This window comes from Octopus sinensis, linkage group LG3 (assembly GCF_006345805.1).
Source record: "Octopus sinensis linkage group LG3, ASM634580v1, whole genome shotgun sequence".
Classification (NCBI taxonomy): domain Eukaryota; kingdom Metazoa; phylum Mollusca; class Cephalopoda; order Octopoda; family Octopodidae; genus Octopus; species Octopus sinensis.
This window is the reverse complement of record NC_042999.1, coordinates 12,417,257-12,442,374: the sequence shown is the minus strand read 5'-3', so window position 1 is coordinate 12,442,374 and position 25,118 is coordinate 12,417,257. Positions and strand designations below refer to the sequence as shown.

The 25,118-nt window shown below is 37.7% G+C and overlaps 1 protein-coding gene across 1 annotated transcript; it reads right to left on the bottom strand.

Moving 5' to 3' along the window:
• Window positions 1-217: 217 nt before the first annotated feature.
• LOC115209120 (zinc finger C4H2 domain-containing protein) lies at window positions 218-23,435 on the bottom strand. Its single transcript, XM_029777257.2, has 5 exons — window positions 23,275-23,435; window positions 11,261-11,432; window positions 9,803-9,975; window positions 4,201-4,357; window positions 218-485 (listed from the first exon to the last, which is right to left on the bottom strand). Exons 1-5 carry the CDS (start codon window positions 23,412-23,414, stop codon window positions 372-374), a joined length of 756 nt encoding a protein of 251 aa, XP_029633117.2. The 5' UTR covers window positions 23,415-23,435; the 3' UTR covers window positions 218-371.
• Between the last annotated feature and the right edge of the window lie 1,683 nt (window positions 23,436-25,118).

Below are 25,118 nucleotides of genomic sequence, written 5' to 3'. Positions count from 1 at the left end.
AGCCTGGGTGGTGCAGGCAGAGTGGTTGGTGTCTTTCTCAACTACACCCTATAACAGTAATCCATGGGATTACAATCACCTAATCCACTCACAAAGCTCTAATCAGATATCCTTATCCTGGGTGCTGCACAGTGGGACTGAAACTGAAGGCTGGGAGGAAAACTTCTTCACCTCACAGCCACACTTGTAGATGAGAAATAATGAAAAACGAAATTGGAAGAGGAAAAAAATTACTTTTATTATAAATATGGAGTAAGAAATGAAATGCTTTTAAATGTAAGATGAGAAGATAATAGAAAGACATGAAACTATGGAGGGAATGGAATAAAATAGAGGAATTGAGAGTGGTGAGATATAAGGTTACAACCAGTTTATTCATCCAGCTTACGTTTTGGTTTCTTTGGATTCCGCGACCGACTTTTAGCTTTACACAAGGGACAGATTGGTGCATTTCTGTGGATTTGCTGGTGACATGACAAACAAGCCTAGAATATAATAAAAGTTTAAAAAATGAAATATTGTCTGCAATATATTTTTTGGGTTTCAATTAAATCTCAGTCAAATTTGAATGCATATGGCATTACAATTGAACCTTGGTTTACAAAATGAATTCATTCTTGAAGGTCGTTTGTCACTCAATACGTTTACAAACTGAAACTATTTTTCCTATAGGACATTCAAAAGAAACCGCACTGAATTCAAGAAGGGAAGTGCACAGAGCAAAAGCCAGACAGCAACTGAGGTTCTCCAGCTGATACTCCCAGTTTGTTGCTCTTGTTGGTTTGTTCATTACTTGAGACACCATTCGTCACCCGAGATGTTTTATGTTTGAAAAATTGTTCATAAACCAATTTGTTCAAGATGAGAGATGTTCATAAACCAAGGTTCCACTGTACTTACACCAAGGTTTGTTGTGATTCCTAGGACTCCTTAAGGCCAGGGCTTAACCTGGTTTCAAAGGGATTTGGCTGGCTGAGATTACACCATTATACACTGGATAGGATGTCAGTCCTTCACAAGGTTAACTCATTTGCTGATGAACACAATGCACTACCCAGTCTGGGAATCAAAACCACAGTCTTAAGATCACAAGTGCAACATGTGGAATTACTAGTCTGCATACCTTCATTTAGTGTCCACCTCTTGACTGGACAGGGCAGAAAACTAATAGTGGAGAAATATAGAGCGATAGAATAATAGGAATAAAGCTTAAAGAATGGAAGTAGATATATTTTATGGAAGTGCAATGTAAGAAGACAAAGGTAAAATTTTATAGAATGGTAGTTAAAAAATTAAAGCTTAATTTACGGTCTAATTCATTGCAAGTGGTCGACTGGTTTAGTTCTATTAATAACAAGAAGTGCACTAAGTTTATCCAATTTGACATTTCTAGTTTCTATTCCTCTATCAACCCAATTGTACTTAACAAGGCACTCTGGTTCACTCGCAACAGAGCAGGTCTCACCAGGGATGAAATTAATGTCGTGCTGGCTGCCAGAAAATCTAGTATTAAATTTGATAACAAGCTATGGGTCTGTAAAGATACACTTGACAGTTTTGATGTCACAATGAGAAGTTCTGATTCAGCACAAATCGCTGATTTGGTCGGTATATATATCCTTTATGAGATGGTTGACCAATTCCCAAACATCAACGGAGGTCTATATCGTGATGATTGTCTATTCTACCTTCAAAATGCTTCTAACCAAAAATTACAAAGGGTTAGGAATAGCATAGTTAAATTTTTCCAAAACATGGGCTTAAGCATTGTTTTTGACGATGATATAACTTTTTTGGATATTACCCTTAACTTTAATAATGATTTGTTTTTTCCCATACCATAAACCCTCAACTAATTTAAAATATATTAACTCTTTCAGTAATCACTCTAAGGATATTAATATTAGGAACATTTCACTTAAACTTTCTAGATTATCTGCTAATGTTGATATCTTCAACAATAAAGCTGAATTTTATAACTCTGCCTTACATAAAGCAGGCTATAAAGAAAAAATTACTTATATTAAATCCTATTGACATTAATTCTACCTCTATTAATCAGGACATGAAATCAAGTTATAATGACATTAACGATTTTAATTCTATTTCGAATAACGACACCAAATCGAGTAATGCATTTCTGCAGCGTAAGGGAGATAACCGTTATTTAAGACCCTTTTTTACCCTAGTAACAAGGTCTGTCATAGCAAAACTGTTTTGTTAACAATTCCATATGGTAAGCTTCCCTTACTAGTTTCGTGAAGCTATAGAAAAGAAATTCAGGATACTATTCGATTATGATCTCACACAGAATCAGGATAGGTTTTTCTAACACAAAAAATCTCTCATAAATCATCTCTTCGCATAATCAGTTGTTAAATAGAGCATCAGCCACCTTGCCTCTGTGAGGCTCAATGCTCAAAAGGTGCTTTTTATGTGCCACCACCAGCATGGGTGCCAGTTACTTGACAGCAGCATCAACCATAACGATGATTTCACTTATCTTGACAGATCTTCTCAAACACAGCATATCACCAAAAGTCTCAGTTATTAGCCATTGCCTTCATGAGGCCCAAAGTTCAAAAATTATGCTTCACCACCTTGACTCATGTCTTCCTGGGTCTACCTCTAACACAGGTTCCCTCCACAGTTAGAGATTGGCACTTCTTTACACAGCTGTCTTCACCCATATGCATCACATGACCATACAAGTGCAGTTGTCTTTCTTATATATACAAAAGATTCTTAGACGACTGCTTTATATTTTGGAACCAAGATAAGGAAGACCTTAGAAAATTTCTTAAATTAGCAAATAGCATTCATGTCTCAATCCAGTTCACTATGGGAACGGATGAAAAGGAACTCCCCTTTCTGAACATCCTGAAAATTAAAGAAAATGAAACAGTTTCAACTTACCTCTACTACAAGAACACAGACACACACCAATATTTAGATTTTAGATCTTACCACTCTTCCCATACAAAAAGGAACAAACGATTTAATATGCTCAATAGTCACAGATACTATTAGACAAGAGAAACAACTGGCAGAACTTAATATATTCGTTGAGAAACAAAAATATCCCAACAAGTTAATTCAACATGCCACAGTAGAAGCAAAGGAAATCCCGATTTCTAGCTGATGGAGAAAAACTCAGGATAGGTGTGAAAATACAAATATTTTGTTTGTAGTCACCCACAATCCTGGAAACCACAACATCCTACACTCAGCCAAACGATACCTCCCAAATCTACATGAATTAGTCGAAAACAACCACTTAACCCCAAGAGACTTCTAACAGAGGCAAGATTCACATTTGAAAAAGAAATGATGCAAGTAACCAACTGTGGAGACCCCCCATTATGGGACATTTGAATTTATTGAGCAAGGGACAACCAAAAGATTCAAGAAAGTGAATGCAAAACAAAAAACCTCATCTATAGCATCACATGCCTACAAGGCAACGGAAACTAGATTGGAGAGACAGGAAGGAAACGAACCAAATGTGCATAGACAACAAAATAGGGATCCATCTTTTATGAATGTCCCATGCAGTGACCATCGAGACATCTGTGCAAATGAAAAATTTACAAAATAAATGATGAAAATGTACAACTATGAAAGACAGAAGAAGAATACTTTATAACAATTTTAAATCTGAAATTAAACCAAAAATAGCCAACACCCCATATAATAAACACTGGTAAAAAAATATTTATGACCAAAACCATAAGTCCGGAAATAATACTATCACAACCACAAAAATAACAACTTCCTCTTTATGAGCACGTGTGTTTGAAAAGGTTTAACAAAAGCATTCACACACTAGAAAAAAAACTTCTTCCCAAAAAAGGTTAGTAACATCCTCATAAAAGATTTCATAATATTCTTTTAAAAAATGATTTTTTTCTTTAAAATCACCTTTACACTTCAAAAATTGTATCCAGTTATCCTCATAGACTTTCATATATATATATACACACACATACATACATTTTCTGTCTCTTAAATTCTACACAAAAAGTACTGTTTAACTCATAACTGTGTCCAAGATGCCATAGAACAAGCATCAGACTTGGAACCTTGTAGTTGTCAGACTGACTTCTTAATCACACAGCTATGCTTACATCCATTGATTGACAAAAAGGATTTTCTACAACTGATTATTTCAATATAAATTTGGTGAATACAAAGTTTTACCTTCATTGGTGGTGGCTGCTGACGGAATGTCTGGCGTTCATTTTTATTGCGAGGGACTTGAATTTGCTGTGCAGCTGCAGCAGCAACTGCTAATGACTGTGGCAACGAAGATTCAACACTCTCTGACTGCCATTCAACATTCTGCTTCTCAAAATATCTGGAAGACAATCATTTTAACAATTTTATTCCTAAACTTCAGACTTGTGAAGATAATTAACTTTTTGAATTAATTTTTTAAACATATATTTTTGTCTATTTCTTAAACACTTTAGCATTCAGGATGTTCTGTCAAATTGTTTTCAATTAACAAAACATTATCTCATAACTTTGAGATTTCAATGATGTGGTTATATATTTTTGAATGACACGGTAGGGTAAGTATAAGAGGTCAGATCTGGCCAGTTAAAACATAAAATAGGTAGAATATTTGGGCCAGATATGGCTGGTTGAAGTGCTAAAGGGTTAAATGAACACACAACATATTTTCTCAGTAACACTGTTACTCATTTAAATATTTCTTTCATCAATTTCCCCAAAATATTTGCCATTCTCTTAAATACATTTCTTCAACCAGTTATTCATCAATTTTCCATTTTTGAAGTGAGTTAATAAAATTAAAAATGAACAGAAGTTGCTTTTTTAACACAAATTTACAAAAGTTAATTTCAATTATATTTACTAAATTATCAATCCATATCATACTGAACTCATGAATGATAAAATCAGTTAGTTTAGTAAAGGATGAATAGACATCACTTGGGGTGACGAGTAGAAAGACGGTTATTTCATTTTTGTTTTACAAAAAAAAAAAAAAAAAAATCCAGCCACATGTCCATATTTAATGGCATAAAAGAGTCATGGGCATATCAGATGAATGCACTCGAATTTCAGCAGTGTATACAGAAAAGAGAATGCCATTGACAAAATTAGCTCATGGCAGGCCCAACTTTGCATATAGAACCCATGGTGATTTTTTTTCACACATTTTAGGGAGTAAAAGTGCAAGAGATATGATATTAAATATGATAAAAGAATTAACAAACTCATAACCAAAAAAATTAAGCCAAATCAGAGAGCAACAAATGAAAAACTGTCAACTGCACAGTATTAACTTTAAATACAAAGAAAAACTAATTTTAAGAAATAATTGTTTTAGATTAGTTCCCCGACACATCACCTCCAAATCTGAAGTATTTTAGCAATAAAGCATGAAATGAATATGAAAAACAACAACGGACAACAAGAATATTATCCTTCATTTATTCTTCATGTGGATGAGAAAATCTTAGAATCAGTGAAAAGGAAAATACTTAGAGGCAGATACTTCAGCTAGATTATTGAATTACACTGATACAGGGGACAATGGCTGAGTGATCTGGTTGTCCACAAAACTAGGGATTTCAATGTGTTTCTGACCAGAAGTCTTTAGGCAACAGTCTCAGTTCACGGAGCTTTTGTCAGGGGATAGGAACCACTGCATCTGGATATATTACTTGCAATAGACTAGTATCCTATATTCATCTGTCATTTACTTCATGGTTTGAAACAACTGATGCTAAACACTACTCTTTGAGGCTTAGAATGCAGTTAGATAATTAATATTGAACTTGGTTATATTACTCAAAAATTAATGATTTTAAAAAGAGTTTCCAGATAAAGAAAAAGAAGCATTATGTTTACACATTTAATCAGTAAATAAAACAAAATAATGAAAGCATGACACACTTTTCTCAATTTCAATATGGTAATCTATATGAAATCTCTTTTTATTAAAATTTTTTTTCTGTCCAAGCCATGGCTTGGATGAGTCACAGCTATGTGGTTAAGAAGTTTGCTTCCCAACCACATGATTTTGAGTTCAGTCCCACTGCATGGCACCATGAGTAAGTGTCTTCCACTATAGCTGTGGGCTGACCAAAGCCTTGTGAGTGGATTTGGTTGAAGAAAATGGCTCTGTCTGTGTGTGAGTGCCTGTATGTGGATGACTGCAACTTAGTTGCTCCTACAGGTGATAATATGCAAATTTTCAAGGACCATATTTCTTCATCCTACAAGGCATCTGGACTTAGCATTAGCCTGGACAAATCTGTTGTAATGCTCCATCTTGTGCTAGGATGTGAAACCATCCTAGTTGAAGGAAAAGTACTGAAAGTGTTACACAAGTTTTTCTACTTGGGCAGCACACTCAGCTGTTCTTGCTCCTTGGCTGATGAAATACCTCAGAGGCTTCAGAAGACAACTGATTCCTTCAGGGCTCTTTTGAGTCTTATATCCAGTCCCAACATGGCATCACAAGGCAGACAAAAGTTGTGCACTTTCTGTGTGTGTGTGTGTGCGTATTCTGGCATCACTCCTTTACTCATATGAGACATGGAGCCTTTACTGGCATCATGTAGGAGACCTTGAATGCTTCCATCAGAGATGTCTCAGACATGTTCTGAATGTTGGCTGACTCCAGGAACAGAACTCTTGGAAAGAACAGATGTCCTGAGCATTGAAACAACGGTGCACAAGCACCATTTACATTGGATTGGACATCTTGTTTGGACGAATGATCAGAGGATGCCTAAACAAACTCTGTATGGTGAACTTGTTTGCGGAGAGCCCAGAGCAGAAATCAAGACTATGATTTAAGGATTGTGTAAGATCCTCGTTGAAAGCATGGGGAATATGGAAAGCCAGTTGGGGAAGCAATGCTTGTTACCACCACCAATGGGAAAAGAAAAACCGAGTAAAGGAAGGAGGAGGAGGAGTTGGTGTTTTTGAAAGAAACATGCACTTTCCATGCAGAATTTAAGTAAGCCAGGGTAAAGTACCACTGATGCTATATTCCTGGTAAGGCAGCTGCAGGAGAAATACCTAGCCAAAGATAAGCCCCTGTACCTGGCTTTTGTTGACATGGAGAAAGCCTTCGACAGGGTCCCCCGATCCCTCATCTGGTGGTCAATGAGGAAACTAGGGACAGATGAATGGTTAGTGAGAGCTGTGCGAGCCATGTACAGGGATGCTGCTAGTAAGGTGAGGGTTGGCAACGAGTACAGTGAAGAATTCCGGGTAGAGGTAGGGGTCCACCAAGGCTCAGTCCTCAGCCCCCTCCTATTTATCATACTCCTCCAGGCAATAACGGAGGAATTCAAGACAGGATGCCCCTGGGAGCTCCTCTATGCTGATGACCTTGCTCTAATTGCTGAGTCACTATCAGAACTGGAGGAGAAGTTTCAGGTGTGGAAGCAAGGTTTAGAATCGAAGGGCCTTAGAGTCAATCTAGCTAAAACCAAAGTCGTAATAAGTAGGAAGGTAGACAAATCACAAACGCCTTCAGGTAGATGGCCCTGCTTGATCTGTAGAAAAGGTGTAGGTAGAAACTCTATAAGATGCACCAAGTGTAAGCTATGGACACATAAGAGGTGCAGCAATGTCATAGGAAAGCTAACTAGGAAGATGGTTTTTGTATGTGGCAGATGCTCGGGAGCAATAAACACTGAAAATGTACAGAGAACAACTTCCGTCACTTTCCAGGGGGAAAAACTAGAAGTAGTTGATAGCTTCCGTTATCTTGGTGACCAAGTCAGTAGTGGGGGTGGGTGTGCTGAAAGTGTAACTGCTAGAGTAAGAATAGCCTGGGCAAAGTTTAGGGAGCTCTTACCTCTGCTGGTGACTAAAGGCCTCTTGCTCAGAGTAAAAGGCAGACTGTATGACGCGTGTGTACGAACAGCCATGCTACATGGCAGTGAAACATGGGCCGTGACTGCTGAGGACATGCGTAAGCTCGCGAGAAATGAAGCCTGTATGCTCCGATGGATGTGTAATGTCAGTGTGCATGCTCGACAGAGCGTTAGTACCCTGAGAGAAATGTTGGACCTAAGGAGCATCAGTTGTGGTGTGCAAGAGAGACGATTGCGCTGGTATGGTCATGTGGCGAGAATGGATGAAGATAGGTGTGTGAAAAAGTGCATATCCCTAGCAGTGGAGGGAACCCGTGGAAGAGGTAGACCCAGGAAAACTTGGGACGAGGTGGTGAAGCACGACCTTCGAACTTTAGGTCTCACTGAGGAAATGACCAGCGACCGAGACCTTTGGAAATATGCTGTGCGTGAAAAGACCAGGCAGGACAAGTGAGTCCAGCCCACTTATGCATGCCTTTCCTCCCTTGGACACACAAAGACCTGTTGAGGCAAGCGAAGTCGATATCGAACCTCATCCGACGACAGGCACCTATGCCTACGCCCCTTTGCTTGCGAAGACCTGTTGGGGCAAGTGAAATCGGAATCGAAATTGAACCAATCCTATGACTGGCACCCGGCAGATGCCAGGACCCCTGGACTGGAGATACGTAAAAAGCACTATCCGAATCGTGACCGATGCCAGCGCCGCCTCGACTGGCTTCCGTGTCGGTGGCACGTAAAAAGTACCATCCGAATCGTGGCCGAAGCCAGTGCTGCCTCGACTGGCTTCCATGCAGGTGGCACGTAATATGCACCAATCCGACCGTGGCCGATGCCAGCTTCGCCTGGCACCAGTGCAGGTGGCACGTAAAAAGCACCCACTACACTCACGGAGTGGTTGCCGTTAGGAAGGGCATCCAGCTGTAGAAACACTGCCAGATCAGACTTGGCCTGGTGCAGCCATCTGGCTTCCCAGATCCCCGGTCGAACCATCCAACCCATGCTAGCATGGAGAACGGACGTTAAACGATGATGATGATGATGATGATGATATGTGAGTGTGTGTGTGGCCAAGAACCATCTGAACGTGCCCATAACCTGTGGCCTCTACCTGGGATGTAGCCAGCCCACTTATGCCTACCTTTCCTTCTTGGGACACAAAACTGTGCTTGTGAAGACCTGTTGAGGCAAATGAAATCGAAATCGATCAAAAATCAATGGAAACTGCAGTTGTGATAGCAGTGGCAGTGGCACATAAAAGAACCATCCGAACACGGCCATTGCCAATGCTGCCTTGACTGGCCTCCGTGCAGGTGGCACGTAAAAAGCACCCACTACACTCACGGAGTGGTTGGCATTAGGAAGCGCATCCAGCTGTAGAAACACTGCCAGATCAGACTGGGCCTGGTGCAGCCTTCTGGCTTCCCAGACCCCGGTCGAACCGTCCAACCCATGCTAGCATGGAAAGCAGACTTTAAACGATGATGATGATGATATATGTGTGTGTATGTGTTTATCTCTGTATCATGGTATTACAATAGTTGTTAGCGAGTGTCACTGTTATTCGCTTCTAATATCCTGCGAAAACATGTCTGGCAATGGGAAAGATTACTTACTTAGAAACAGTAATCTTGAAAAGCTAAGATTTAAGGCAAGAGAAAACTTCATCTAACATATATTCACCAAATTCAGGCTTTAAGCAGAACAGTAAAAACACTGAAGACTTTTCTAAAGTGTGGTATGTAACAGTTGTTGATGTCTAAATCCCAGTGATAGGGCTTTGGTTGTTAATTAGGGGTCAGTCTCTTCTTCATGGGATACATTCAAAGGATTCAAATAAAAGACTATGCATTCACATGAAAGTAAAATTCAGTCATTAATTTTAAAATATAACAATTCATAACAAACAGGAGAAGGCAAAAACATGCAATGCTTACTCTGGAGTGAGTTTTTCTTCCTCGTCTTGCAGATCTGGTAACTTTTCTAGTCCAACAGACATTCTTAAATTATCTACTTCATCCTTAAGAGGTGTATATTCTTCATAGAGTCTCTTTGTAGAATCGAGGGCCTTATTCCGCTCCTCTTCCGCTTGTTTGATCGTTGTTTCCATCTATAATCAAAACAAAAAGTGAGAAGAAAAAGTAAAATAAATTCAAAAATTATTAAAAAATAAAAGTAACAATGAAAATAAAAGATATTATTCTAAAGATTAATTAACTTGTGTAATGTTTTTGTTAACTACCCCAATTCCCATCCAAAGTCTACCCTTTCTGTCCCAGCCTGCCTCTCATCCCACTACATCTCTTGTGTACCCATTGTTTATATTGGGTACAAAATACAGTCTTCTTATCAACTGCTTTTCTGCCCATGAAGCATGCTTGCCTTCTTGGTATCAATAATCCTGTCTTCTTCATTGCTAACTAAATCTTGTATTTGTGAGGTTTATTTTAAAATCTCTCAATTCTAAAAGATTATAATTTACTGCTATATGTAAATAAAATATATTTTAAAGAAACTATAATTTCCATTTTTGATAATGATTTGATTTTTGATTGACGCAATGGGTCTCTCAAGCATGATTCAAAGGAACTTTTTAAATGGACTGGTTATGCGATACTGGTGTAGGCTATGGCTGTGATCTCACTTTACTTGCCGGGTCTTCTCAATCACAGCATATCTCCAGAGCTCTTGGTCTTTCGTCATTGGCTCTGTGAGAAAAGCTTTAAATAATGTGAGAAATCAGGCAAAATAGGTAAGGTGATGCCAATAAATGAAGACAAAGCAAGAAACTGTATCATGTTACAGAGTTTGTTTAATGTTGTGGAATACATCAGAATGACCTGCCTATAATAACACTTTTCTCCAAACTCCTTATAGAAGCCTTAAATAATCTATACAGCATAATACAATATCTTGTCTTTGTTATTATTTATTGACAGCACTTTAAATATTTTGCATAACTTCTCACCTGCATTGCTTAAAGGTCTTCTTTAGAATATTAATATTTCTCAATTCTTGGTTTTACTGCCACATTTCAGACTTGTTTTCAAATTCTTTGATAGATTAAGCTATGAGAACTAAATCATCAACATATAGAAGTACTCCAAAGACAGCTTAAACTCCTCAGTAATGGCCAGAAGAACCATACCATAAAAAAAATAGTACCAAAAGTTAAAGTAAGCTGCTCTTATTACTATCTGGCAGACAATCAGCATCATTCTTATTTCCTACGTGAGTATTTTGTAAAAGAAAAGCATTAAACTTATCACAAAATAAAAAATCTGTTCCACAATGCTATATCTTTCAAATTATTAAAGTTTAAAAACAGAATAGGATCAAGATTTAAGAAATGTGGATTCTTCTTGTTTCTAGTAACAAAGAAACAATTTACAAACCAAGTTAATGTCTGCATGAATAAGTCGTAATTCTTCAACATGTGCCATCTTTTCCTGAAGTAACAATTCCATCTCTTGCTTATATTCTTCAAGACATTGTTCTTCACATTCTGTAACATCAAACTCCTGCTTCAGACGGCTTTTGATTTTCTCCAGATGAATACTTCTGCCCCTGAAAGTAGATGCCGAATATATATTCAAAACAGTCATTCAAAGTTGGATGGCACCATCACTGCGAAAATCTACAACTTTTTACATAATGTTTAAATGTAAGCAAATTAACTGACTGATCCATCAGTATTGATAGTGGGGTATTTAGAAATGTCTAAATGTTTCTTAGGCAATCTCTGTGAGAGAGAAAAATGTTATTTGAAAGAGAAATTCTCAAACTGAATGCGGAAACACAACCATAATTATACAAATGCTACATTTCAATACAAAATAAAGATTTTATAAACAAACTCAAAATGGGTCGTGGCATTAGTTATACACGTAAATGTTGTGTGAGGGGGAGATTGAGAATATGGAAAACTATGAAGGCTTGATGGATGGGTGCCTCTCACGATTTAATCCTTTTGTTCCTATTGAAATGCACTGCTTTTGTTTCAGTTAATTTTGAAAATAAGGAAGATTTAATGAAATAACATTGTCATTTAACATCATCTATGTTCAGATGGTGCTTTTTACGTGCCACTGGCATGGGGAGCCAGTCCAGCAGCACTGGCAATAACCCACGCATGAATGGCGCTCATTACATGCTACCAGCACAAGAGCCAGTCAGGTGGCACTGGCATCAGCCACAACTATAATTTCCATTTTGATTATGATTTGATTGACGCAATGGGTCTCTCAAGCATGATTCAAAGGTACTTTTTAAATAGGCTGATTATGCGACACTGGTATAGGCTATGCCAGGTCTTCTCAATCACAGCATATTACCAGAGGTCTCGGTCTTTCATCATTGCCTCTGTGAAGCCCAACGTTTGAAGGTCATGCTTCACCATCTCATCCCATGTCTTCCTGGGTCTCCCTCTTCCACAGGTTCCTTCCACTGTTTGGGAGTGACACTTCTTCACACAGATCTCCTCATCCATATGCAGTACATAACCATACCAATGCAGTCGTCTCTCTTGCACACCACATTTGATGCTTCTTATGTCCAACATTTCTCTCAGGGCACTTACACTCTGTCATGTGTGCACACTGACATTACACATCCAATGGATCATACTAGCTTCATTTCTAGCATGTCTTCAGCAGTCATGGCCCATGTTCCACCACCGTGAAGCATGGCAGTTTGCACATATGCATCATATAATCTACCTTTCACTCTGAGCGAGAGGCCCTTTGTCAGCAGAAGAGGTAGGAGCTTTCTGAACTTTGCTCAAGCTATTCTTATTCTAGTGGCTCTACCTTTCTCCAATTTCCCATCAATGAATGAGACACAATGCTGTTTTACTGACAGACTCTAATATCACCAAAAACGGTGTCTTTAGCACTCAACTCTCACCGAAATGTCACCACTTTTGATTCTCAACTCATAAAAACATTCCGTTTGCTCTTAACTCGTCTTTGCTTAATTTTGTTAACCCATCTGGGCCGCAGTCCAATGACTGAAACAAGTAGAATGTAAAGGTATTATCTTATATCATTTACTTGTTTCATTTACTGGACTGCGGCCATACTGGGGCACCACAGCAAAGGTTTCGGTCGAATAAATCGACTGCAGTAGTTATTTTTATTTTGAGCCTGGTAGTTATTCAATCAGTCTTTCAGCTGAAGCGATTTCGCAAGCCATTTTCCAATGTATTCGTCCCATTTTTTTTTACCAAAGCCTTCGAAATCATGTGGGGGGGTGGGGTATCTTTTTATGAAAAAGTTCAGAAAATTTTTTTGCATCTCCCCATCAATTTGTTTGCACGACAAACATGAACAGCATTGGATTTTGTAAATAAGCCAGGAAAACTGTCTTCTAAATATTTAAAATATAAACTGAGTGACATAATTACAGATGTGGCCCCCACCTCCGACTTTGTTGCTTCATAACATCCAGAAAGATGGATACATTTTAAGGAAATTTTCAACAAATACCGCTTAGATGCTGTGGATTCAGAGTAAATGGGTATTAAACGAATTGCGCCAACGAAAACAATTTTCCGCACAGATTTCTATATAATCATAATATATGCTATTTGAAAGGTATTTATATAAAATTTCGATTAAAAGACATCCATTTTCTTAAAAGTTATGAGGCAAAAAATCGTATCCTGTGGATTTTCCGAAAGTCCTCTCCCCGATTCTTTGGCGCAAATTTTTGTTTTCATATTTGTTTTATACACAATCTTTTACACCTGTTACACTTTGTTTATTTTAGTGGCCAGGTGTTAAAGTAGTAATTAATTGAACAGAAAGGAGTTCCAGAAAATTTGGTAAATTTATACGATCCGACTTTTTCCCCCTCACAACTTTTATGAAACTTGATATCTTTTAATGAAAATTTGTACAAACACCTTGATTATAAAGAAAATTGTTTGCAACAAAATGTTTTGAAACTTTTTTCACCATAGCACTGTGGACTGATTTTGGGAGGAACTTCTGGCTTTCGCTGTTGATCGAGGAAAACGTGTTTGCTGCAGTAATGCAAGAATTTTACCTCTAACGTCGCAATACGAGTGGACAGGAAGAGGAGCAATGGCAGAAAAAGAGGAGGCTATTAAAATGAATTATTGTTTACATAATTGACGACCGGAACATTTAACGATTGTCGTGCAATTCTAGGACAATCTGTCTTTGACTCGGCTCAGCGCGACATGGCAGGAAGAAGGAGTTTTCAAAACAAACTGCTTGAATTCGATGGGAAGAGATTGGTGTCGTTCCAGAATGGGTGCGAGTTCAAACTCTGGGTCAGTCACATTGAATACAAAAATAGTGGGACTGAACTCTGTGGGAAAAAGTTAGGTTTATGAGTCTTAATTTTCACTTGCCATTGTCGTACAGGTCGGTGGGTAGGAGCGTTGGGGTGGTACCTTGGCGGGGACGAGTTCAATATCCGGCTCAATCACGAAAAAATAGTGATTGGGCTGGCGACTGATCTCCCCCAACGTTTCCACTCACTCATCCATTAACACGTATGAAAATGAAGACTGGTAAACCTAATTTTTCTCATTTATTTTAATTAATTTAATTAAATTCCGTTTACATCGGACTATTTCTTACAACTTGTCCTTCTCACCGAGCCCAAGTATGGCATTGTCGTTAAATCTCTCTTCTTTGCTTTATTTCCTGATGTCGGGGCCTCATTAATCTTGCCCATTCTTGGTCTGCAACCAACGTCCATACAGTTTCTGCTGCACTCTTCTAAATGTATCATTATTGAGCCACTTCTTGTCCTTTGGTACATATTTCTCTGTTATTCTGTCCAATTCATAGACATTCCAGCTCATCCAACCATCTCATATTTTCCACGTCTTTCCTCATCTCTTCTATGTTTGCCTTTGTAAAGTAGAAATATTTTTTATTTCCTGTATGGATATTTTTCTCCCCAAAAATACATTTAGATGTTAAGAAAATTTGAAAAATTATGATTTTTTTTTGGCAAATCCCCTCCCTGCTGCCGATTGTTTCTGTTTATAATTTAAAATATTGGAGAGCCTGAGAAGGTCATTGCTGGCATTTATTCACAGTGATTTTTTTAAAAGAGGTTTCTAAACAATAATGCATTTTAATAGCATACTTTTTGGATCTTTTCCTTCTGATGGACGGAATTTTCTAGTTAACTAAAAAATTTGAAACTTCGTATACTGGTAGAATGTGTCAAAAGAAAACATTATTGTAAACAAAATTGAAAACAAAATTGTAATTTCTAAGTTTAACGTAGTTTAATGATTCGAATTTTAACCAATGAAATCCTAGCATTTGAGCTCTACAAGTGCAACCCTATGCATTTTACCAAAAAAAACTTCGGAATGGGAGAAAAATATTGAAAATACACGTGAGAGTAAAAACGGAATGAGTTTCGCATGTGCTAGAAACACCAGCCAAATCTCCCTTGAATCGTACACCTTTTCCTCTGAAAATATTTACAACTTACATGGTTTTTAAGTTTTTAAAAATTGGCCAAAATCAGTCTGGAGTGGGATGGTAGGGTGGAAAAATTTTCAAAGCCTTTTTATTTTATATATAAAAATGTGCCCCCATCATTTCAAAGGTTATAGTGAAATAAAAAGTGAGAAAAATCCCTGTCAAAACGAAGTAATTCCAGCTTTTTATTTCCAGTTTTCCCTGTTATAATATGAAACAGCACGGCCAGGGGACCGTGAAGTTTTGTATAAAACGGAGAAGAGGACTTCTTTTATTCTTAAGATAAAGAAAAAAATACTGAAAAAAAAAACAAATAAAGAGAAAAGGGAGAACAGGATGATTAAAAAATAAATAAATAGAAGAAAATAAAATAGACTACACACTCAATCATCAATCACTCATAAGATCTTAAGAGTTCTACAAGAAATAACACTTGAGGACTACCAGCTGTTTACAAACTCAAGCCTCCATCTTGCTAGTTTCCATTGTATGATCTGTTGTTGTTCTTTTTTTTTATCAATTAGATATCTGTCGAGCACAAAGTATCTGAAATGTTTGAAGTTGAGAGCGTTTTTTGCCACTTTGCTTTTGTATATAAAAAATTTTGCTAGGGCAAGTGTCTTCTACTATAGCCTCAGGCCGACAAAAGCCTTGTGAGTGGATTTGGTAGACGGAAACTGAAAGAAGCCCGTCGTATATGTACATATATATATGTATGTGTGTGTCTGTGTTTGACACCCCAACATCGCTTGACGACCGATGCTGGTGTGTTTAAGTCCCCGTAACTTAGCGGTTTGGCAAAAGAGACCGATAGAATAAGTACTAGGCTTACAAAGAATAAATCCTGGGGTTGATTTGCAAGATTAAAGCTGGTGCTCCAGCATGGCCACAGTCAAATGGCTGACACTAGTAAAAGAGTAAGTCAAAGATGCCATCAGTATGTGTGTTTTTTCTCAGTCCGAATAGAATGAGCTGTGGTCAAGTTTCATGTTGCGCACATGTGTGCACTTTCTATACAGCAAATCTAAGAAGTGTTGCCAGAAGACTTGGACACATTCACAATACCAGAAAATGTGTGACGACGTCTCCACCTCACATTGACAAAAAGTGCACAAGTTGCTTTCGGCCAGTTTAATCTTGAACAATAGAGAATTAGTTGCTAAAACATTGTGTATAATTCTAAACTGGAATCATCATAGCTTAGTATCAGTTGTAGAAAAAATATTTTTTTCTCATTCCAGTTCAACAAGCAAACACTCTTCCCATTTGTGTTTGAATATTAAACAAGTCTCAACATTGTTTAAAACACAGTAGTATCGTTTGGTTCCTTTCCTAACAGACATGAGCTTTCGGATAGCTGTAGTATCTGCTAATTGTTGGAAAGCAGGAGGTTTGCTTATTCTTAACTTTGTTTGGTAGCTTTTAATCACCCTGATAAGCCCATTATACTGGAAAAAATTTGTATCTAGTTAAAATAAATTGTGGAATTCTTCCAGGGTATGGTAAGATCCATCTAAATTGATGAAGTCACGAATCTTGCTAACACCTCTCGCAAACCACGCAGGAAAGAAGATTGCCTCTTTACCGATCCTTAAGTTTTTATTAAAGTAAATTGGTTCTGTTATGAATTAGGCTCCCTCTTATTTGTAAACTTGTTGGATCTTTTTGCTTTGACTGGCAGATTTTTAAACTAATTTCTCTGTAACTAAAAAATTTTAAACTTCGTAGAATTTTGAAAATAAATTATTTGAAATTCAGGTAATAATTAATAGTTGGATGAAAAGAATAATTACACCAATGGGTAGAATTGTGGTTATAAAATCACTACTCATTTCAAAATTGAACTACCTCTTCCTTACTCTACCAAATCTATCGGTTAAATTTCTTCAGGAACTAAACAAAATATTATTTAAATTTCTCTGTAGTGGAAAACCAGAAAAAATTAAGAGGATTGTTGCTTGTAAGCCTGTTAAAGAAGGTGGACTTTGTATGGTAGAAGTTTTTGCTTATGTCAACTTTTTAATAATATCCTGGATGAGAAAGTTGATGGATATTCACTATGAATCCAAATGGAAACTCTTATGCCATGCTTCCTCCACAAAACTGAAAAATTTTGCTGTAACATTTCCCGAGCAAACTCGCTAACACTATCAGGTATGATTTTTGGCATGATTGTATTTCTGCCTTTGACAAAAGCAAAATGATCCTTCTTTTTGGCCATGTCCTTTAAATCTATTGAGAATATTACACCTAGAAGTTTGAAGCGACTTGGGTTCCATTTTATATTCAAATTAGGTATCTGACTACACTATCCCTTCTTGAACCTATCCATATCACCTGAGACTTATCATAGTTAATTTTAAGTTCGGATATATCAGCAAAGAAATTCAAGGTGTCTACTGTAGCTTCAAAAGACTCTTGTGAACCATCTAAAATGAATTCTGTATTGTCAGCATATTGTGTCAACAGATATTCCCCATCATCAACTGTAATTCCTTTAATATCTTGGTTTTGTCTTATTAGCCCAGCCAGGACCTCAACGCATAGGATAAAATATATGGAGAGAGAGGATCGCCCTGTCTACATCCCACTCAACAGGGAATCTAGGAGACAATGTACCGTTAATTAAGAGATCCCAAATACGTCTCAGCGGTGAAGGAAACCATCAGCAGCATGGTTAAGCAATACGCCACCACTGCTTTAGATCCTGATAGGGATACTAGTTCAATTAGTATATCTGAGATTGAATTTAGTAGAGATGATCACTTCATCATCATCATCATCATCGTTTAACGTCCGCTTTCCATGCTAGCATGGGTTGGACGGTTCAACTGGGGTCTGGCAAGCCCGAAGGCTTGCACCAGGCCAGTCAGATCTGGCAGTGTTTCTACAGCTGGATGCCCTTCCTAACACCAACCACTCCGAGAGTGTAGTGGGTGATTTTATGTGCCACCGACACAGGTGCCAGACGAGGCTGGCAGACGGCCATGCTCGGATGGTGTTTTTTATGTGCCACCGACACAGGTGCCAGACGAGGCCGGCAGATGGCCATGCTCGGATGGTGTTTTTTATGTGCCACCTACACAGGTGCCAGACGAGTCGGAAACTCTGTTCATGTAATTAAGAGGGAAAACTCTTTCAAAAACCTCATTCTTTAAAAAATCTAGAGTAAAAAAAAGAAAAACAGATCTCCTAGATGATATTAAGCAACTGGAAACCAATTTGGTAGAAATTGAAAAACTTGAAGAAAAAAGAAAAGAATTAGAAGGGATTTGTAAAGCCAAAAATGGAGGGTATTATAATTTGCTCAAAGGCCAAGTGGATAGATGAAGGGGAGAAGGTTAGCCTTCTAGAAAATAAGAATTTTGTACATAAAGGCATGGCCCAATTACAGTTAGATAATGGATCTACTATAGAAAATACAAAGGATATTGTTATTGAAGCAACATTATTTTACGAAAGATTGTATTCTTCTAAGGAACATCTGTTAAAATCTTGTGATCTTGATGAACATTTTTCTGAAGAGAACCTGTATAGGCTTAGCAAAGGAGAACTTTTGAAAAGTTTGAAAAAGACAAAGAATAAAAGTCCAGGTTCAGATGGATTCACCTATGATTTTTATAAATTCTTTTTGAAGGATTTATCTCCATTTTGTTTTGCTAAGGGTTATCTGTCAGTGACAGAGAAGCAAGGTGTTATTACCTGTATTCCAAAAGGAGATAAGCCCAAGCGATTTTTTGGAAGAACTGGAGACCTATTTCACTTCTCAATACTGCTTACAAACTACTTTCATCTGTTATTGCTGAGAGGTTGAAAAGTAACCTTCCAAAGTTGAATAGTACTGTTCAAACAGGATTCATATCTAATAGAGACATTGGGGACAACGTAAGATTGATATATGCATAGGAGTGGCTGTGTGGTAAGTAGTTTGCTTCCCAACCACATGGTTCCAGGTTCTGTCCCTCTGCATGGCACCTTGGGCAAGTGTCTTCCACTATAGCCTCGGGCCGACCAAAACCTTGTGAGTGGATTTGGTAGACGGAAACTGAATGAAGCCTGTCATATATATGTATATATATATATGTGTGTGTGTGTTTGTATGTCTGTGTTTGTCCCCCCAACATCGCTTGACAACCGATGCTGGTGTCTTTACATCCACGTAACTTAACGGTTTGGCAAAAGATACCGATAGAATAAGTACTAGGCTTACAAAGAATAAGTCCTGGGATCAATTTGCTTGACTAAAGGTGGTGCTCCAGCACGGCCACAGTCAAATGACTGAAACAAGTAATAGAGTAGAGTATATGATCTGATGAACTACACAGAATCAAATGACATTCTGGTAATGTTGTTTTTAATAGATTTTGAGAAGGCATTCGACTCTGTTTCACGGTCACTTATAAACAAGACACTAGCTTTTGGGGCTTTGGAGATGACATCCGTTAATTGTTCAATATTCTAACTTATTTGGTCTTCTTCATTTCAAATGTTTTTTTTAAACTCCTCTCCCCCACCCCCTCGCCAAAAAATTTTCTCCACAAATTTCTTTAAAATCATCATTTATGCCATTTGAAAGGTATTTGTATATAATTTCATTAAAAGATATCCATTTTCTTGAAAGATAAAAAAGGTTGGATCATGTGAATTTTCCGAAACTCCTCTCCCCAACCTCTCGGGAAAATTCTTTCCTATAAATCTATATATACTCTGAATCCACAGCATTTAATGTCGTGTGTGCACACTGACATTACACATCTAGCAGATCATACTAGCTTCATTTCTTCTCATAGAGGAGCTCCTGGGGGCAACTTGTCTTGAATTCCTCTAATATTGCTTGGAGGACTATGATGAAATAAGAGGGGGCTGATCCTTGGTGAACCCCTATTTCTACCTGGAATTCTTCACTATACTCATTGCCAACCCTTACCATACAAACAGAGTCCCTGTTATTAACCACTTGTCAATCCCTAGTTTCCACATCATCCACCAGATAAAGGATCAGGGGACCCTGTCAAAGGCTGTCCCCAAGTCAACAAAAGCCAAGTTTATCTTTGGCTAGGTATTTCTCCTGCAGTTGCCTTACCAGGAATATAGCATCAGTGGTGTTTCTACTTGGCACAAAACTGAACTGCATCTCATCTAAGCAGACTCTCTCCCTAATTATTTAGACTATGACCTCCGTGACCTTCATTACCCGATCCAATAATTTGATACCCCTGTAGCTATTTCTATCTAAAGCATCACCTTTACCATTGTCTATGGTGCTGCTATGCCTGTCATTGGCTATGACTCCTTCATGAACTACCTGGTTTACAATACAGGTGACTAGACCAAATTTGAAATGCCTTCGTTTCAATTAATTTTGAAAATAAAGTATTTAGTAAAAAAATTTGGTGTTATGAAACTGTAGTTTGGAAAATAATTCATGTGAAATATTTTGATAGAACATTTTATAAAACTAGGTTCAATCTCAGGTGAGTTGGTAATGAAAAGGATTAACCATTGATTCTTATCACAGTGTCATGTTGAAGATTATATGAAAGGTACTTGTATCTACACTACAACTCTATGCAAACATTTTTAAACATCAAAGTTGCTGTCCATCATAAATATATCATCAGCACCACCATCAACCGTCGATGTCTACTTTCTGAGCTGTAATAAGATTTGACAAGTCATCATGGAGTGAATCACCTTTTATTGAGAGCCTCCCATAGACAGGTTTTCATACATGCCATTTCACTCAGTTTCTATGGCCCGATGCCCTTACTGTCACCTTCCACTTTACAGAATGAAACTGGGTGCATTTTTCTGTGTCATCAATAATAGAGAGGTTGAACAGTCCTCAGCAAGACACGGTTAAAAGGAGCTCCAAACCCTACCCTTTTTTTTATCATTTAACCCCCATTTTACATTGCGTACTCTATCTTAATATCTTATTTCTAAATGCATTTAATATTTAAGGTAGTGAGCTGGCAGAATCATCACTGCACTAGAAAAATGCTTAGTGACACCTTTTTTTTTTTACCAACTGCACACAGGGGTTGATGTAATCAACTCCCCCGCTCCCCTGCTAGTCTTGTGCCAAATTAGAAACCAATGTATTCAATATCTTAATATCTCTCTATATTAATCTGTGCATTTTGATCCCATAATCAAATCAATAACATAAATTGGCTCATTTGGCCATAAAGTATTGGTTTCTTTTAATCAGCAACAAAACCAAAATTTTTTTGTGACAAGAAAATGCATTTTCTTCTTTTCTCTTTTATTTATGAAATCTAGAATATTTACTATATCAGCTCCAGAGTTGAACCAGGCTGGATTTGAATTCAAAACTAAACAAAAGACTCTAATCCAGTGAATAACATTCATTAAACCAGCTCCATCGCTAATTTAGCCTGAAAATAATAATTTCTTACACAGGGACAAACATTGCCAGATCAGATTGGAGCCTGGTGCAGCTTCCTGGCTTCCCAGTCCCCAGTCAAACCGTCCAACCCATGCCAGCATGGAAAACGGACGTTAAACGATGATGATTAATCAAAGAGAGATTTGAGATCCATCTCATGCTTAAAACTGTCTCAACGGTATTGCTGCTGTTTAGTTTTAGACAAGCTCTGATCAAAGCTGCTCCAGTCGGGACCATTCTAGTCTTTTTGTAAATATACTATTCTTTTCTTTTAAAAAAGGTAGTTTAATTTATGAGAATTTGACGTCTATTTCTAGCTATTTGATGCAATGTTTCTCAAGCTTTTATCTAGTTGTGGGGCATTGAAGATCAAACAATAACTACTGACATATCTCACAGAGAAAGTTTTATAAAATACTTTTTAAATAATTTTTTAAAATGCAGAAAACTAGTGATTAACCCGTTTTATTAATTATACATTTGTGTAAAAAAATATTATTCAAGATGCTCTACCAATTAATAAAGATTTTCTAAAACCCTAAATCGTACATTGAATGAGCACTGACATAGCTAGTGTGCCACCGCAGGCAGCCCCGCACACTGCCATCTTCTATACAGGCTCAAAAGTGCCGCTGGGGGCGGACTGCCTCCATTGTCCCCACCCCTAGCTATACTACTGATGCAGGGACTCTTTTGTTAGCTCCAAGACATTATAAATGGTTATAACAAGGAATTGAACCGATCGACAAACTCGGAACTGCTTCGTCTGTAGCGAATCCCTATCAATACGAAAAGAATTTCTTTTTCTTCGTTTCCCGATGTTATCTTTGACATTTCAGCTCAACTCCCAGATTATAGTATTTTATAAAAGAAATTCTTTTTCTTCTTTGAAATTATTATTATTATTGCCAAATTTAAGATAATTAAAACAAAAACGGTTTCGATAAATAACCAAGACTTTATTTGAGCAAATGAATCATCAAAGGTTTTAAGAAAATCAACTTATTCTTTGTTTTCCTGATTTCTTTTCTTTTCTTGAAATCAAATGTTAAAAGAATAAATCCTGAATCGTTCAAAATATTTATTCTTCAAGTCAGCAGAATCAGAAAGCTTGAGAAGCAGAACAGATATCTGTGAGGTAATTAATAGGAGAGGCAGAGAGAGAGGGAGGGGGAGAGAGAAAGAGTGAGAGAGAGGGGGAGAGAGAGAGAGAGAGTGAGAGAGAGAGTGAGAGCACATTTTATTATTGGGGGGGGGGGGGGTGAGTCGTTGTGGCTTTCATACATTGATGGAAACTTCATCGCAACGAAGTCGGTTGGTCAAGGACTTTTGACTGGTGGACGGTCAGCAGAAGAGAATGAATAATAAAAGCCAGCAACGGGAAGAGAGAGAGAGAGAGAGAGAGAGAGAGAGGTTCGTCGGGGATGGTCAGGCAATGGATTGGTTGTCGTTGGAGATGAGGGGAAATGTAAACAGTATTTTCGAAAAGAAGCTTCGTGTAAAGAAAGATAATGTTTATTACCTGAGTTCTTTGAGACTTTCCAGTTTCGATAAGATATCCAGTTCATCGGCCATGGCAGTGATTGACGGCAGAGATCCGAAGAGAGATCGATCGATCGATTGACGATCGTCGGAAATGAAAACTGGGGAAGAAGAATGCATGCGAGGAGAGTGGTAAACATAGGGGAGGTAACTGATGTGTGGAGAGTAGCTAATCCAAGGGAGGTAACTGAAAACATAGATTTTTTTTTTCAAGACTGTTCAATGGTAATTAATGATTTCAACCGAATGATTTCAAGACAATGGTAATTAATGATTTCAACGGAAGGCTCGGTTTTTGTTCGATAGTTTTTTTTTTGGCGACCATAAAAAAAATGAAAAAGAAGTCCACTATGGTTGAATTCGAACTTGGGATGTGTAAAAACTTGATTCTGCTAATTCACAATCCATGACAAATATCTGCTCATATCATGAGTCGGTCAACAGAATCCTCAATCCTCTTAGAATTCCTAATGAGTAAGATGAGCAATAAAACGAACCGAGCCCATTTTCGTTCAAGCGCCTCCACTTTATTGATTTCATAACATTCATTGAGGAACATAGAGGGAATCTGAGAAAACAAATATGATTCCTTATCAAAATCAGGTACTTTCCAGGTCTAAACATGAAAGTATTTGATGGCAAAAAGGCCATAATTACGCAGAAAGTAATTGACCCGTGCATTTGTTGTTAATAGCTCTAACCTCTATTGAAAAATTAACCCATAAAGGGCTGGGACTTGCACTTACATAGCATGGACTGCTGAGCACATTTTATGAAAATGAGACTACCATGCACACAAAAAATAGTTAAAATATCTTTTTAGTATATAATGGTGGCAAGTTTTACATCATCTGAAAAGTCATTAGTTGAACTATTAGTCCTCTTGCATTCTGGGTGGGTATCGGAGCGTCTGAGTGACATTAGACCCCCAACAAATGCCCATAAATTAAACGCATCTATCTGGGTCACATTCGTGGCCTGTCGACCTATACCTGACGGCCACGATCGTGGCCCGTCGCGCTTTGTGTTAATAGAGATACTTTTCTCAAATGAATTAGGAATGTAATCATTATATTTCATAGTCCTGATATTAATAGCAACATAGCAAGGCTCCCCAACCAGCGGGCTGTGAATCATATGGTTCCAGGCCGCACAGAAGTAATAAATTTTTGAATTTTGATTCTATTTTATTGACTATCGCAGTCTGCAGAGTGTTTTTGCAGTATATGTTAATATTATTTAAGATGTTGCACAGAATCCAATATTGTGAGGTTGTTGATTGAAGATATTGTGTCTACCAGGGGGTTTGTACTGTCTGTCAAGTCACAACAAAGACCTCAGACTGACAGTAGTTAACGCAATATGTGTGCAGTTCCAAGTAATGCCAACTTTTGCAATACACCTAGATTGTAGGGTATTTCTACAGTTTTCCGATGTTTCTTCAGGTTGGTTGGTATTGAACCCAATGCTCCAATGACAATAGGGACAACCTTTATGTTTGACTCTCGTAGCTGCCACATCTTGGTATTCTTAGGTCTCCATATTTATCAATCTTTTCTCTTTCTTTCATGATAATATGTTGATCTCCTGGCACTGCCACATCAATTATTAGGCACTCTTGCCTGTCCCTCCTAAAGGTTACTATATCTGGCCTTTGGTGCTCTAACACCTTGTCTGTCTGGAGGTCAAAGTTTCAGAGGATTTTTCCGTTCCCCTTTTTTGTTCATATCCTTTTAGAATAATTTGAGGTTCAGCAAAATACCGCCATTTACTTGAAAATGCAGTTGCACAACTAATTATTAAATACTACATAATTGCTTTTGT

Excerpts from the sequence above, each read along its gene's own strand:
- LOC115209120 (XM_029777257.2), bottom strand. The coding sequence starts at position 23,414 with ATGCATTCTTCTTCCCCAGTTTTCATTTCCGACGATCGTCAATCGATC. Across the intron at positions 11,433-23,274 it reads GAAAGTCTCAAAGAACTCAG|GGGCAGAAGTATTCATCTGG; the intron begins GTAATAAACATT and ends ATCTACTTTCAG. Across the intron at positions 486-4,200 it reads AGCAGCCACCACCAATGAAG|GCTTGTTTGTCATGTCACCA; the intron begins GTAAAACTTTGT and ends ATTATATTCTAG.